This window comes from Engraulis encrasicolus, chromosome 19 (genome assembly GCF_034702125.1).
Source record: "Engraulis encrasicolus isolate BLACKSEA-1 chromosome 19, IST_EnEncr_1.0, whole genome shotgun sequence".
Classification (NCBI taxonomy): Eukaryota; Metazoa; Chordata; class Actinopteri; order Clupeiformes; family Engraulidae; genus Engraulis; species Engraulis encrasicolus.
The window spans coordinates 37,183,740-37,198,152 of record NC_085875.1 but is presented as its reverse complement, the minus strand read 5'-3'; the positions used below and the strand labels follow the sequence as shown (position 1 = coordinate 37,198,152).

Sequence of the window (14,413 nt, the reverse complement as noted above, 5' to 3'; positions counted from 1 at the left end):
CAGCTCAATGAGCTCTCTTTTTTTTTATATATAAATAAATTAATAAAAGCAATACCACAAAACTCAGGGATGCTCCTAGCCAGTAAAACAGAATACAAAACTACAAAAAACTTTGGATAACATATAATTTAATAGATATTTAAAGCATATGCATTCATTCCAAAGAAAACAAAAAGACATTGATATGCATTTCCTCTTGACAACTTCAGATAAATGCACGACATAAAAAAAAGAAAATATTTCAAGTAACATATCAAAAAGAAAAATCTACTACATAACATGGATGACCAAAACTTCTTAACAAAACAGAAAACAAATGCAGTCAGTGCAAACATTATAAAGAGGAATATCTTACGGTAGTGCTCTTCCAGGACTAATGTACAAATGCAGTGAGTGCCACTAAGTCAGCGGTGGCTATTATTTGGCACCATTATCATGAGCAGTTGTTTACAGCAGTAGTGGTAATTAGTTTGTTTAATGTAAACATTGTGGAAACATTCCCTTATTGGCACTGACTTGTTTCACTTGAGGAAGGGGAACCGTATGATGGAACTACGCGTGTATAGAACTGGCCTCTGTGAAGTGTGAACTCCACCATACCGGTACTTCAAACAGATCTAAGATGATCTTGGTCTTCACAGCCTCTCTGCAGTAATTACTAATTGGGCTGGTAAACCTAAACTAATAAGGGAGATGTCATCTGTAAACAGTTATGCTTTCAAATCACTCTTGTCTGAATGCTGTGTGGAGTTCAGTACTGGACTATTGATTTTTTTTTCCCCAACAGGGAAACAAGATTGTTAGAATTTCATCAGCTGTAGTACCCCACCCACTCAGACACCCCTGAACATCATTCCAGTCATGAATTGAATTTTCAAGACTACGTTGAAAGTGCGGTTTTTAAAGACAAAGTCTGTAATGATCGTCTGTCAGAGTTTCAAAATGAATGTTTTCACAAACACATACAGTAGATCTCAAACATCTGTGTAGAATTCGTGCAAAAATGTAGAGGGCTCAAAAATCACTAGTTGCTCAAACTTACAATACCAGTTAAGAGATTTCACACCATACAGGCTATATTTTTCTTCAATAAATAAGCATATATTTCACTTAAATGGCCTTACAGTATGTACTGTACATATTAAATACCGACAACGATTTACATACAAAACTGGGGAGCATTTCTCGAAACCATAGTTGCTAACTATGTTAGCTACTTTGTTGTTTGCAATGCAATTTCCCATTGGCAACTACCCAAGTTGCTAACTGGCTAACAACTACGCTTTTGAGAATGCACCCCTGCCTACTACCACAAGCACAGTCCTGTGGTCAAAAACAAGGACAGAAGAACAAAGGAAAGAAATGCATGGGGTAATGGGCTGGGGAGCAGGAAACCAGTATGCACCATTAGTCAGTGATCTAACTAATGTGAATGGCTTGGGATGAAGGTGTTTCGACCTCTAGGAAAAGATTATCTTAAGCACAAACATACAGGGGTTGCAGTGTCACACAGCAGCTAAGACTATTAGTGCTGCAGTGGTGTTTGAGCCTTAAGGCCTTTCCAGGATCCCTCGCAAAGCCATTGTAACACAAAACCAGAAGTGGCGAGACTGAATGAGCTAGAGTCCAATAAGTTTAACAGGGCAGCACGATGCAGGTGTTTAAAGCTAGGCTCAAACTACACGACTATCGGCCCGATTCTCGGCTGAAACCCCCCCTTACAACAATCGGTGGAACGCTACCCCACAGGATCATCACAAGCGATTGTCGGGCAAGTTGTCCTTGTCGTGTGCGACATTCTAAGATAGAATTTTGGCAGCTCCAAGAGTCGCCGATCGCAAATCGTAGAAATCAAACAGTATTATTGATATTTGCGACTGGAAATAGAACGTCGGGCATTGTCTCGGGTGGTTACGACCAGGGACAAGATTGACAGTTGCGATTCTGTTCTAGTGTGCGGTGCACCCCGACGTCAAAATCGGACACAAAATCGGGAATCGTGTAGTTTGAGCCTGGCTTTATGTAACCCACAGAGGTATAACTTGTCCAAACTTTGTCACTGAAGGGACAAACATTAATTGTACAGGCACAACAGTTCGTTCAGCTGACAGCAAAACAAAAGTCTCATTTTTGTTTGCCGTTTTAAGCAAACTAGGGTGCACGCAACCACAGCAGTCCAGAAGAGCATTTACACAGTCACCCAGCTGTGGTAGGTGTCATCTCCTAAAGTATAGCCAACTGTTGGCCTTTGGAAGGACTAAAGTTGTGGTGGCTAATGATAGCGGCCTAAGTGGATGTAAGTAGCAAGTCAGTAGAGCACATCCTGCTTTGAGCCAATCAGGTCACATCGACTCTGTAACTTTCCTAATTGAACAATAAAGTAAAATGGGACATATATGGTTAAAACAAAAACGGGCATAACCAATAATCTTTAATTATGTAAAAAAATAAAATAAAAAAAAATAAATGTGGAGATGTGATGTTATTGTGGCACATCATCGGTGTTTCATATATATATATATATATATATAACTAATGTATATATATATATATATATTAGTTTGGTGTGGATACAAATGGCAACTTCCTCAACACTGGTGGCTGTTGGATAGTTAACTCTGACAAGTGTTCAGTGGACGGGACGGGAGTACTGTAAAAATGGGGCATGTTTTGAGGCGCGGGCTGCCCCTACTTGATGTTCTTGAGTAGCGAGGTGCGAGCGTTGACCACAGCCTTGAAGGCGTCCTCGCTGCCTGGTGCCACACACTTGTCTGGGTGCAGCAGAACAGCCAGCTTCCTGTAGGCCTTGTTTACCTCTTCCCTGAAACACACAGAACCACGTAGGGGTGTAAATCAGAGGCTTTGTGACGATTCGATTCAATATTGATTTCTAAGGCCGGCGATTTGATTCATTTTCAATACTTACGCATGCTCCTTGATTCAAATCAAAAGTTCATATATCGTTTCACTTTACAGGCTTGGCTTATGTGAAATGTTAAATAAATGAAACATTTCTACATGCATTTTATTTGAGAAAGATCATTATTACACTCACTATTATTATTACCGTATTAGCAAAATAAAATGCCTCACAAAATGCGTGAAATAAGAAGAAAAAAACGATTAGTCGGTTAATAACGAGTAATCTATTTTCTTGTACTGTGGATGAATCCATTAATTGAATCGTGGGCTGTAGGATCGATGCAACGATACAAAACGATTATTATTTACATCCCTAGAACCTCGGCACACATGAACACCTGATGCAAATCTGCTATGTTTGGATTTTGATGCATGCAGGTCCATGAAAAGAGTGAACTGTTCTTTTCTGAAAAGTCTATGACAGGTGCAATGAATTTTTAGTATCTTACATTTCCAGAATCATACATTAGTACCTGAAACAAATACCTCTTTTTAATATCTGTTCTCTATATGTCTTCTGTTGTCCAGTCTTGCACTTTCAATGTCTGTATGTGTATTGCATGTGTTCTGTCTATGTCTATACCCAAAGTATGTCTGCATGGGCAAGTAAGAAATGAAAATTGAAGTCTTTGTATGACCAGTGCATGTAAAGAAATTGAAAATAAAGCCGAGTTGACTTGACTTGAAACACAGTGTTTGCACTCTGTTCTAATTTTTTTTATGCATTCGTTCCTAAAACATGACCTTGACTGGATTGGCCAGAGGCTGATCACTTCACTTATCCTTGAAGCAGTGATCGTGAACCTGAGCATCCCTGAGTGAATTACTGTATTTGTGGCCCAGTGCCAGCCTCTAATAGGCAGCAGAAGAGCAGAGGAGAGGAGCAGTGGAGGCCGCCTGGCGATGAGCTGAGCACTGGAGCCAAGGAAGAGTACAGTACAGCACGTGCCCAGGGGAATTCACTTGGAGCACCGCCCCACGCAACAGCAGGGGAGAAAATGTGATATACTGGCCGAGGATCAGGAAGAGTAGAGAAGGGGATAGAAGAATGTAGAGGAAAAGACGAGGGCGAAAAAAACAGAGACTAGGACAGAAGTACAAAAAAGACTATGAAAGGAAGGAGAAAAAGAAGGACGAATGGAATAAAAGGAGAGGACGAGACAGAAACGGCACGAGAGAGAGAGAGAGAGAGAGAGAGAGAGAGAGAGAGAGAGAGAGAGAGAAATAGAGGCGATTGACAAGCAAGGCTGATTAATCTGGGATGTGAAGCCTAATTGGATTCCACCTGTCCTCCAGTTGGCTGGCCCTGGAGCAGTGCCTTGTCCTGCCCTGTGCTGCCCTGTGCTGTCCTGCGCTGTCCTGCGCTGTGCTGTCCTGCCCTGTCCTGCCCTGTCCTGCCCTGTGCTGTGCTGTGCTGTCCTGCCCTGTGCTATGCTGTGCTGTGCTGCGCTGTCCTGTGCTGTGCTGTGCTGTGCTGTGCTGTGCTGTGCTGTGCTGTGCTGTGCTGTGCTGTGCTGTGCTGTGCTGTGCTGTGCTGTGCTGTGCTGTCCTGCCCTGAGCTGTGCTGTGCTGTGCTGTGCTGTGCTGTCCTGCCCTGAGCTGTGCTGTGCTGTGCTGTGCTGTGCTGTCCTGCCCTGAGCTGTGCTGTGCTGTGCTGTCCTGCCCTTTGCTGTGCTGTCCTGCCCTGTGCTGTGCTGTACTGCCTTTCACACCTGCTCAGCTCACCACTCCACTGCCAACCACCATTATTTGAGCATCATTTCAGAATTATCTAAAGGGCCAGTGTGTGTGGTTTTCTTTTTAGTAGTTCATTTTTTAACATTGTACCATTTTACGCCCCACCTAAGGAGTGCTGCACAGGAGCTGTTCACATAACTGACGGGTCTGTTCCTTGCAATAACTGGTGGTCACTGATTTGTTTATCCATCTAAATGCATGACTACATTTATATTATAATGTGGTCATTGCGTTGTATTGTTAACTGAAATTGCATTTCACCAGACTTCAAATGTGCAATTCAAACTACACAACACAAATTATGACAGTAAAACTTACAGTAAAAACAGAGAGAGAGAGAGCGTGAGAGAGTGACAGAGACAGAGACGAGACAGAGTCAGAGAGAGAGAGAGAGAGAGAGCGTGAGAGAGTGACAGAGACAGAGACGAGACAGAGTCAGAGAGAGAGAGAGAGAGAGAGAGATCAGATCACACTAGTCGACAGTAAAATTCTAATGCTTGACCTGAATTCACATTTAGTGACTTGACTAGACGAAGAAACGCAACAACAACACATGCACAAATATTGAGACATAAACAAAGTAGAGGGAAAAGAGGATAAAGCCTTCAAGTGGCATCGCTAAAAGTAGAAGCGGCCGTTGGCAGCCAGCTCAGAGATCAAGCCAATGGGCCTGGGCTCACACTTGGCAGCAGCAAACACACTCAGGTGTTTAATGCTGCATTTCATTTTGCTAAAGGATTGTGTTAAGAATTAGGGTGTAATGAGGCATCAGCAAAGAGGTGGCATGATGTCTGGGAAGTATGTAGAGTTCATGACTGACCACTTTCACATTTTCTAATATTATAGAATAAAATTATAAATACAAATACAAACTATGATAGAGTATAGAATAGGTGGAGGCTACGAATAGTTTTTAAAAGTTTAGATATAATAATGATGATGATGATGATTTGAAGCTTGGAAGTACTATCACTTCATATCATGTGGCTGTTTTCTGGCCTGATGGGTAACAAAAAATTGAAAGGGCGTATCACGGTACTGCCTCCTTGTATCACGATACAGTATCGTGACTCTGACTATCACGATTTCTCGGTTCGATACAATATCGTTACAGCCCTAATACCTATGCACTCACGCATGTAGTTTTCATGAATTTCTAGGCCACTGGAGTTGTTTCTGCAACTTGGAAACAAGAAAATAAAAATAAAAGACAGAGAAACAGACGAGAAAGAAAAGACCACCTACCGTGTGGCCCCAGGCTTCACCCCCAGCATGTCCCAGCTGTCTTTGCTGTTCCGGATGCGGCGGATGGTGTCCGCCTGCTCCTTGGTGAAGCCAGCGTTGACCTCCGGTGCCGGCCTCTTCCCTCCATTTTCACACATGTCTGTTATGGAGGAGAAGAAGGCCTGGGGGGACACAAGAAGGACGATGTGCAGAACAACACATGTCAATATGTCATTTTGGATCATTTTTTTAGGGCTATTATTCCTATGTGTGTGTGTGTGTGTGTGTGTGTGTGTATGTGTGTGTGTGTGCGTGCGTGCGTGCGTGTAAGAGCATCTTCTCACATTAACTCTAGACAATTGGGGCCTTCTTATCAGCCTCGGGAGGTGGTGTAGGAATGTGAGAATGTGTATGTGTATGTGTGTATTTGAAAGCACTGAGGCAGTTGCGATATTGTGCTACATACAGTAAATACATTTTTGACTGATTGATCCATACAGCGCCCCAAACAATATTAAAGTAGCAAAAAAAGTTATACTGGTCTGAAGCCTATTCAGGGGTACAAGGGGCTACAGGGGTACACACACACACACACACACACACACACACACAAAAGCACACACACACACACACACACACACACACACACACACACACACACACACACACACACACACAAAAGCACACACACACCTGGAACATTTCACTGATGCCCTCTCCACTCTGGGCTGAGGTCTCGAAGTAGTGGAATCCGCGGCTCTCGGCCCACAGTCGGCCTTCGCTCTCGTCCACCACCCTCCGCTTGGTCAGGTCCACCTTTAGGGAACATGGGACACAGTCACCAAATGTATGTAAAGGTATTATAGTGTATGTACAATAGGATAAGTTTGGAGTTGAAGTATCCGAGGCACTCTTCCTAAAAAAGTAAAAATAGCTTTATTAAATGGCTAAATCATAATAGAAAAGTTAAAAACAAGTTGGGAAGAGTGCCCTGGATACTTCAACTCTATTATAGTGTATGTATTATAAAGCCCCAGTTACAACCACCTAGCCAGGCCATGCCCTCCCAGTGAGGGCTTCCGCACATAGGCTCCGACAAAGTGCTGCGCACTGCTCCGCAAAAGTTCGATTCCATTGTTTTCAATAGAACCCCGCACACTGGCGCCGATGTCCGCGCCAGTCAATGCTATGTTCGTGTGAAATTGGGTTTGGGGGTCCGAATTATGTCGGAAGCAAAAGTGCGCCGCAGTGCTGTCGGAGCCAATGTGCGGCTGGCCTGACGCAACACCTTCAGCGTTGCTTGTAGTCAGGCCAAGAGCAATACAATATCGTTTCTGAGCTCCCGGAAAAAAAAAACGGTAACTCCTCCCACTTTGCCGGGAAGCATACAACCATTAGCAAACCAAGGGAGGCAGGTCGACCATGCAAATTGGTATGCTCTTGGTCAGACCAAGTCTCAAAGAGATATGAAAGTCGATGATAATCAAGCTAACAACCATCCGCTCATCGGACTGTTTTTGATGAGAAGATCTTTCAGCTGATTAGGACTAAAGCCATATGTTACACCAGACAACATCAGAAAATTGCAGAAATCGTTTAGCAATTCAAACAACTGTGTGGGAATGAAATTATCTAATCTTTCCCATGTCTGTCTGTATCTAACCTTGTTGGCACAGACTACAAAGACAATGCTCTCCATATTGGCCTGCGAGCCCATCTCCTGCTTCATCTCGGCCAGCCAGCTGTCCAGGGCGTCAAAGCTCTCCCTCAGCCCCACGTCATACACCAGGATCACCCCTTGGGAGTCTTTGTAGAACTCGTTGCGTACCTGATCCAGAGAGAAACAGGCAGACACAGAGTGTGAGTGAGACAGACAGACAGACAGACAGACAGACAGACAGACAGACAGACAGACAGACAGGCAGACAGACAGACAGACTTACCGACACATTATGTACCAAAGTTTCCCCCTAGCACTTAAGGTGCCCACCCTGACACCCACCACCTTGACTAGGCGCCCTGATAAAGATTTTGTGCTGTGGATGTAATTTGTATGCAAGTAAGTTTCTGAGTGTGAGTTGATTCAACATTGTGTACACAGTATATTCTTAGGGGGTTCCTATCATATTTCTTATGAAACTGCACAGAATAGCCTCTCCAATGATCATAGTCATACTGTAGGTCTGATACCAGTGGGAAACACTGTATATTTTATATATATACTGTATATATTGTTACAACAACCAGGTAGAGGAGGACATCAGGTAGTTGGCAACCACATAAACTAACTCTAACTGCTTGGTCAACATTCAAGCGGACTTGTTAATGCATGCATGGAGAGAGCAGAGACGTTTAGATTGCAACTCATAATCCCCTCTGTACAAGAAATCTTAAAAATAAATAATGAAATAGTGATATACATCATTGGTTATAAGCAAGTCATTTCCATTATACAGACAAAAGGAAGGTTTTTTTTTTTTAAAGGGACACTGTGTGATATTTTTTGTTGTTTATTTCCAGAATTCATGCTGCCCATTCACTAATGTTACCTTTTTCATGAATACTTACCACTAGCATCAAATTCTAAGTATTCATTTTGACTGGAAAAATTGCACTTTTCATACATGAAAAGGGGGATCTTCTCCATGGTCCGCCATTTTGAATTTCCAAAAATAGCCATTTTTAGCTGCAAAAATGACTGTACTTGGACCATACTAGAAAATATTTGTTTATTACTTGGTAAACTTTCATGTAAAGATGAAACCTGGCAATAGGCAGCCCAGTTTCAGCAGCATAATTGCAGTACCTTTTTTGAACATTTCCTGCACAGTGTCCCTTTAAATCAAAAGAACAAAACTGAGGCCCTGCACTGGGTTACTACGCCGGCGATCCAGGTTTGACAGTTCTTGTAAGATTTTGTGACTGCCCGAGAAGGGATATGTCAGACCTTGTTTGTCCCTGGAATATGTCCTGCAACTCTGGCAGGTTGGCGCTAATGATTTTATGACACTGCAAATTATTCTGGGCAGGGCAATGTAGTCCTTTTGGTAGCGTGTCAAAATGCAAATAGCAAGGCTTCAATAAATGAATGCACCCAAAATATCTGCTGAACTAAAAGCCTCTCTAGCTAACAAATCTTTTATATTGTGTTAGTGGATAAAATACTGTAAACTGTGTATGTGGCATCAGGTATTCTGCACCTCAATGCCTCAATAACACAGTTGATGTGTGAATAGTTGATGTGTGAATATACAGTATCTAGCTCTTTGTTGCCCTCTGCTGGTGAATAAAAGACCCTTCACATTAACAGGCCTGATGAGCATTTTCTTTGCAAATGGAGCATGTTTCCTTCAAACTGTTCCAGAGATTCAGTATTTAAAGCATTTTAAAAGCCACTGCAAAGTTGGAAAACACAATAAATGAGCACTCCACAATATGCAGTGATGACATAAAGGCTTGTTCTTATGATTACTGTGTGTACAGGTTATGTTTATTTGAAAGGATGGATCAATGGCTGAATCAATAGGTGGGTGGGTGTGTTGCATTATCAATCCCCGAAGGGAACTGCAGTGATGCAGCAGCAAATTACACACACATAACAGACACAAGACAAACAACCTAGACAAAGGCTACACTGACAATGGATAAGGCTAGCAGTATAACATAATGTCAATATTATATATTTTTAATATACTGTATATTAAAGTTTTAAATTATATTAAGAGATTTTAAGACAAAGGATTGTTCTTATAAAAGGATCAAAAGATTGGCCTTGTCTGCATAGAGGGCAGCACTTGTTATTGAGGCAGCCAGGAAAGGCTACACTGTACACCACTTGTTTCTACAGTGGGGTTGAATATAGCACACTCGACACACCATTTCAGCAGTTGGCTGTAGGGTTGTACTGTACTGTGGGGCTCTGTTCAGAAGGCAGCAGAAGCAAATAGTGGAACATCATTTTAATGACCCAAGCACCAAAGGGGCATAGTAGAGATGCACCGATGAGAACATTTTGGCCGATACGATGTCCGATATTGATATTGCTGTTTTGGCCGATAAATGCATGTTTTGTGAAGAACCAAAGTTCGGGAGAAGCGTAATGAAATTTCACAGGTCTAAATTAACACCTGCACTCTTGGTCCAGGAAGACAGATGCTGAAGCACTCAAGGTAGGGCTGGGCGATATGGAAAAAAAACTATATCACGATATGGATTACTTTATATCACGATAACGATATATATCACGATATTGCACAATTACATACGTTTTCATTTATTCTCTTTATTTGCTCTTTATTTTTTTCATGTCGCAAAACAACCTTTCTTTAAAATGGATCTTTTTATTGTTATTTTTACAGTTACATGAACTTATAGTGTGTATTGTGACAACATGAAATGTAATTAAATGATATTCAATTGTATACAACTGATAAAATGACTATCACAATATAAACGATATAGGAGAAAGGTCACGATATACACCTTTATATCACGATAACGATATATATCGTCATATTGCCCAGCCCTAACTCAAGGTTGCAATTTTTGTACTTTTTTATTTGGCTACAATGCCTACGTGTTTCGGCCCTTCAGGGCGTATCAAGAAGAAGGCCATGAGGGCCGAAACGCGTACTAGGTATTGTAGCCAAATAAAAAAGTACAAAAATTGCAACCTTGAGTGCCTCTGCATCTGTCTTCCTGGACCAAGTTTGAGAGTCCCTACACTGATGAGCACCAAGGAAAAAAGGTGGAGACCCAGAAGCACTCCTATTACCTGCTTGTGTTTAACACCTACTCTATTCCCTGCTTGTCTGTCATTCATTCATTTTCTGCGCGTTAAGACAGGCACGCCTACCTACCCACCTGATTCTCATTCTCCGCTCAGCCATCATTCGACGGATTAGTAAGTGCAATGACAGCTGACACGCCCGCTCACCTGCTCCTGCGTTTTCCGCCCTCGCGCCTCCTCGGTTCTGCTCACTCTCCCAATAATCAGCCTGGGGGTGTTCGCTCAGAGCTCGCACATATTTACGGGTGCGGGTATTGTCCGAGCTCTCAGTTGGAGCACCGTACTCCGGAGCCCAAGAATTGTTTTTTAAACATAGCCAACAATGGGCTCAGCAGTAATTTCAGCACCATGGCCAGCGACCTTGCCTAAATACGCAATTTTGCCATTTGCTTTTAACTTACGCTCCTCGAGTACAGTGGTCCAGCAACCCCGTAAAGCACTTTAATGATCGGTTCGCCATGCGTACTGTGGTTCTCCTGCGAGAAAGCCACAATCACAAGAAGCCCGTTCTCCAGCGAGAACGAAGATGTATGCAGACATAGGCTACTGAATTCTAATTTCAGATAGCGCACTAATGAACATTAAGTATTAACCGATACCAATGTTTTATTTTTCAGAATGGTCAATGGTCATTGAGATCCCCCTCCCAAACACTATACAACTCGCAAGTGGACTAAAAAACATTGGCGTTAATATCCGCCCAGTTTTACCCGTCGGACCGATATGTTGGAAAATGTCAAATATTGGCCGATACCGAATTGATGTTAAGGCCGATGCATCGTGCATCCCTGCATAGGAACCTATTGTTTTATACTGCTTCTTATACAATGTATTTAGTTTTTGTGCACTTCCCTCCATAGACACACCCTAGCCATGGCTTGGGTACAATGCAGCACATGCAGTGTTAGCCAGCCAGCCATTTTTGCCATCCGTACCCCCAAAGCCATTTTTGCCATGCCATGAGTACCACCTCTCATTCTCTCTTCTATACATCTGCAACATGTTGTTGCTATTGTTTTTTTTAGTGGCTTTATGCCATTTATTGACAGGAAAGTGTGAGATATACACAGGAAGCGAGTGGAAGAGAAAAATGGGGGAGGATCTCGGGGAAATGACCTCGGGCCGGAATCGAACCCGGGTCCCAGGCCCAGGGCCTGTGTTATTAGTTTTACAAGTACCCAGTCTGCTTGCATACCCCCGGTTGGGAATGACTGGATAGGATTTGTATGCCTACATTTACAAATTGTTCATCATGTTTTCACTACCTCCAAATCTAAGGCAATGCATTTGAGAACAATGTTATGAAAGGCAATCACTTGTGTTGATGATTCAACAAAAACAAAGGAGTTGCTCCTACCTCATAGAAGAAAGGGTGTCCCGCCATGTCAAAAATGTTGACTTTGATTTCCCGGTCACGGACTTGAACTCTTGGAGAAAATAATAATAATAATCATTCAGAATCAGAACAGTGGTGCATAGTGGTTGATCATTGCCACCATATCTAAACAAGTTTAGATACTTACTTGGTGACCCCATAGTCAATTCCAATTGTGGCCAGGTATTTGGGAACAAATCTTTTCTCACAGTAGCGTTTAATGATACAACTCTGAAACAAAAAGGACAAAAACAAAAATAACCAGTCAAATCATTTATTTAGTATTCAAGCCCCTTTCAGGCCGTTTGAGATACATTTACAACTTAACGTTTGGCATAGATCTTTGGAAAATGTTTTTGTTTCCTGAAGGCCTATAAACCACTTACTGTCATTAATCATTAACCTAATGGTATGACCTACTTGCATACAGATATCAATGTCCAATAATTGAAATGCCAAGCAAAATCATACATTATAATGCCAAAAGTATTGGCTATTCCTTGCCTTGATTTACATATGAACTTAAGTGCCATCCCATTTCTAACCCATATGTTCAACATGATGTCATCCCACCTATTGCAGCAATTACAGACAGGATACCAAAATGTTATCTCACCAATGCACTTTTGGAAGAATGGTCAAATAATCCAGTAACACTTTACTTGATGCCGGTGTCATATGCATGTCATTAGAGTGTCATAATAGTGTGGCACATGGCACAGTTATGCATGTGTCATAACATTGTGTCCATGTCATAAACATTTTATGACTGTTGGCTTTAAAGAAGAAATGAAAGGAATATTAATTGTTGGAATTTTACAGTTTGTGCTGCATATTACAAAAGTTCCAAGCTTTGTGATTAAAACAAGATATTGTGTGTGTAATACTTTATCCGGGAAGTCATGTTAAAACGTGCTCAAAATGAGCAATATTTTGTCCAGTAGTGCGAATTTATTGTCTTATGCGTGACGTCATAAGGTTGACACAGTCCAACTCCGAACCCACAAAGTTATAGTAATCAATGGCGGCGTCTATGGCTAGTAAATCAAAGCACAGTGGAAAATATTGTGTTCGTGGCGGTCCAAATGGTACAGGTTGCAACAAGTACAAGCTTCACTGAAGGCATCTCTCTGCACAAGTGTCTTTAAGTCAAAATTACTGGAACTGTTGCTGACAAGGAGAAGGCAAAACAACGCTGCATCGGCTTTTGAAGTGACCTAGATCAATGTTGTGCTCCGGGCGTTTTCCACCCCTCCTGTTGTTTACCTTAAAAAATCTGGAGACCGTGGACATGGTTGGAAATACACTCCTAGGCTACCACAAGCAGTGTCTATGGATAGCAGGTGTGCTGACGGATATCTCTAGCTCGAGTGCGACCACGGGTGAGTCTGGCCGACAGCCACTTAGCAGGATAGCAGCATGCTAAAGATGCTATTCCTCTCTGCCATTGTAGCACCCTAGTACTAGGGTCATCGGTCAATGCGCTGCGGGTCGAGGTGTTTCGTTACGACTCCATGGCCGTCGGTCGTGGAGTTATTGCTTTATATGCAACGAAATCGCCCCTACATCCGAGCACGAACATCTGTGTTGTGTAGTCATGACTCTATCCATGGCCGGCGGTCGTGCAGTTATTGTGTTATGCAACAACAGCCCCTGTGTCAAAATATACCTACCGACTTCCAAATTGTCGCATAATGATGGGTATAACGCCATTGTTTATTAAGATTACATTAAAACCATGCTATTGAGCTACTTAAGCATACGTTTTTAAAGTAGCTAGTGCAATTTCGCTAGGTTTCAACATGTCAAAGACAGAGTGCAGCAGCCAAAGCATCGTCCCCCCCCCTTGTCACGTTGCCATAAACAAAAAAACAAGTATGCCGCGCTGGTTGATCGATAAGTTGTCGGCATAATAATTGAGATAACGCCATTGTTTAATAAGATTTTAAAGCTGGCTTTCAAAGTGCCACTTCGGTTTCAACCTGTCAAAGACAGCGCGGAATGTCACATGATCTGAGAAAACGGCAGCTGGCTGGCACCCTAACATGCTCCCATATTTTCCAGTTTACCACAGCACATACAGCCTACACTAATAGTGTCATATGATTGATAATATCTTAATAATGATCAGCGTGTAGCCTTCGTGTGGCCTAGTAGGAGCGCGGTGCTGTTTTGTGCCCGTCGATCCTGTGCCGAATATGGCATATTCCAACCCATATGGCATATGGTGGTGCATCATCAAAGAAAAGTCTACTCGGCTTATTTGTGAGGCTTATATTCAACGTGAGTTTTTGTCACATAATGTTAGAGGTGTGTTCTTTCGACATGTCGATATTTGTATCTTAATGTTGGTTCCTTTATGAGAT

At 42.3% G+C, this 14,413-nt stretch overlaps 1 protein-coding gene across 3 annotated transcripts in view; it reads right to left on the bottom strand.

The window, feature by feature from the left end:
- Positions 1-121: 121 nt before the first annotated feature.
- The window catches only part of dnajc27 (DnaJ (Hsp40) homolog, subfamily C, member 27), a 15,782-nt gene continuing 1,490 nt past the window's right edge, over positions 122-14,413 (bottom strand). For all 3 annotated transcript variants that reach the window (XM_063184305.1, XM_063184306.1, XM_063184307.1), the window contains exons 3-8: positions 12,196-12,278; positions 12,030-12,099; positions 7,547-7,711; positions 6,577-6,699; positions 5,905-6,065; positions 122-2,821 (exon numbers count right to left, since the gene is read on the bottom strand). In XM_063184305.1, coding sequence (XP_063040375.1) covers positions 2,689-2,821; positions 5,905-6,065; positions 6,577-6,699; positions 7,547-7,711; positions 12,030-12,099; positions 12,196-12,278 — 735 coding nt within the window. In that variant the 3' untranslated portion in view covers positions 122-2,688. The remainder of the gene's footprint in view (positions 2,822-5,904; positions 6,066-6,576; positions 6,700-7,546; positions 7,712-12,029; positions 12,100-12,195; positions 12,279-14,413) is intronic.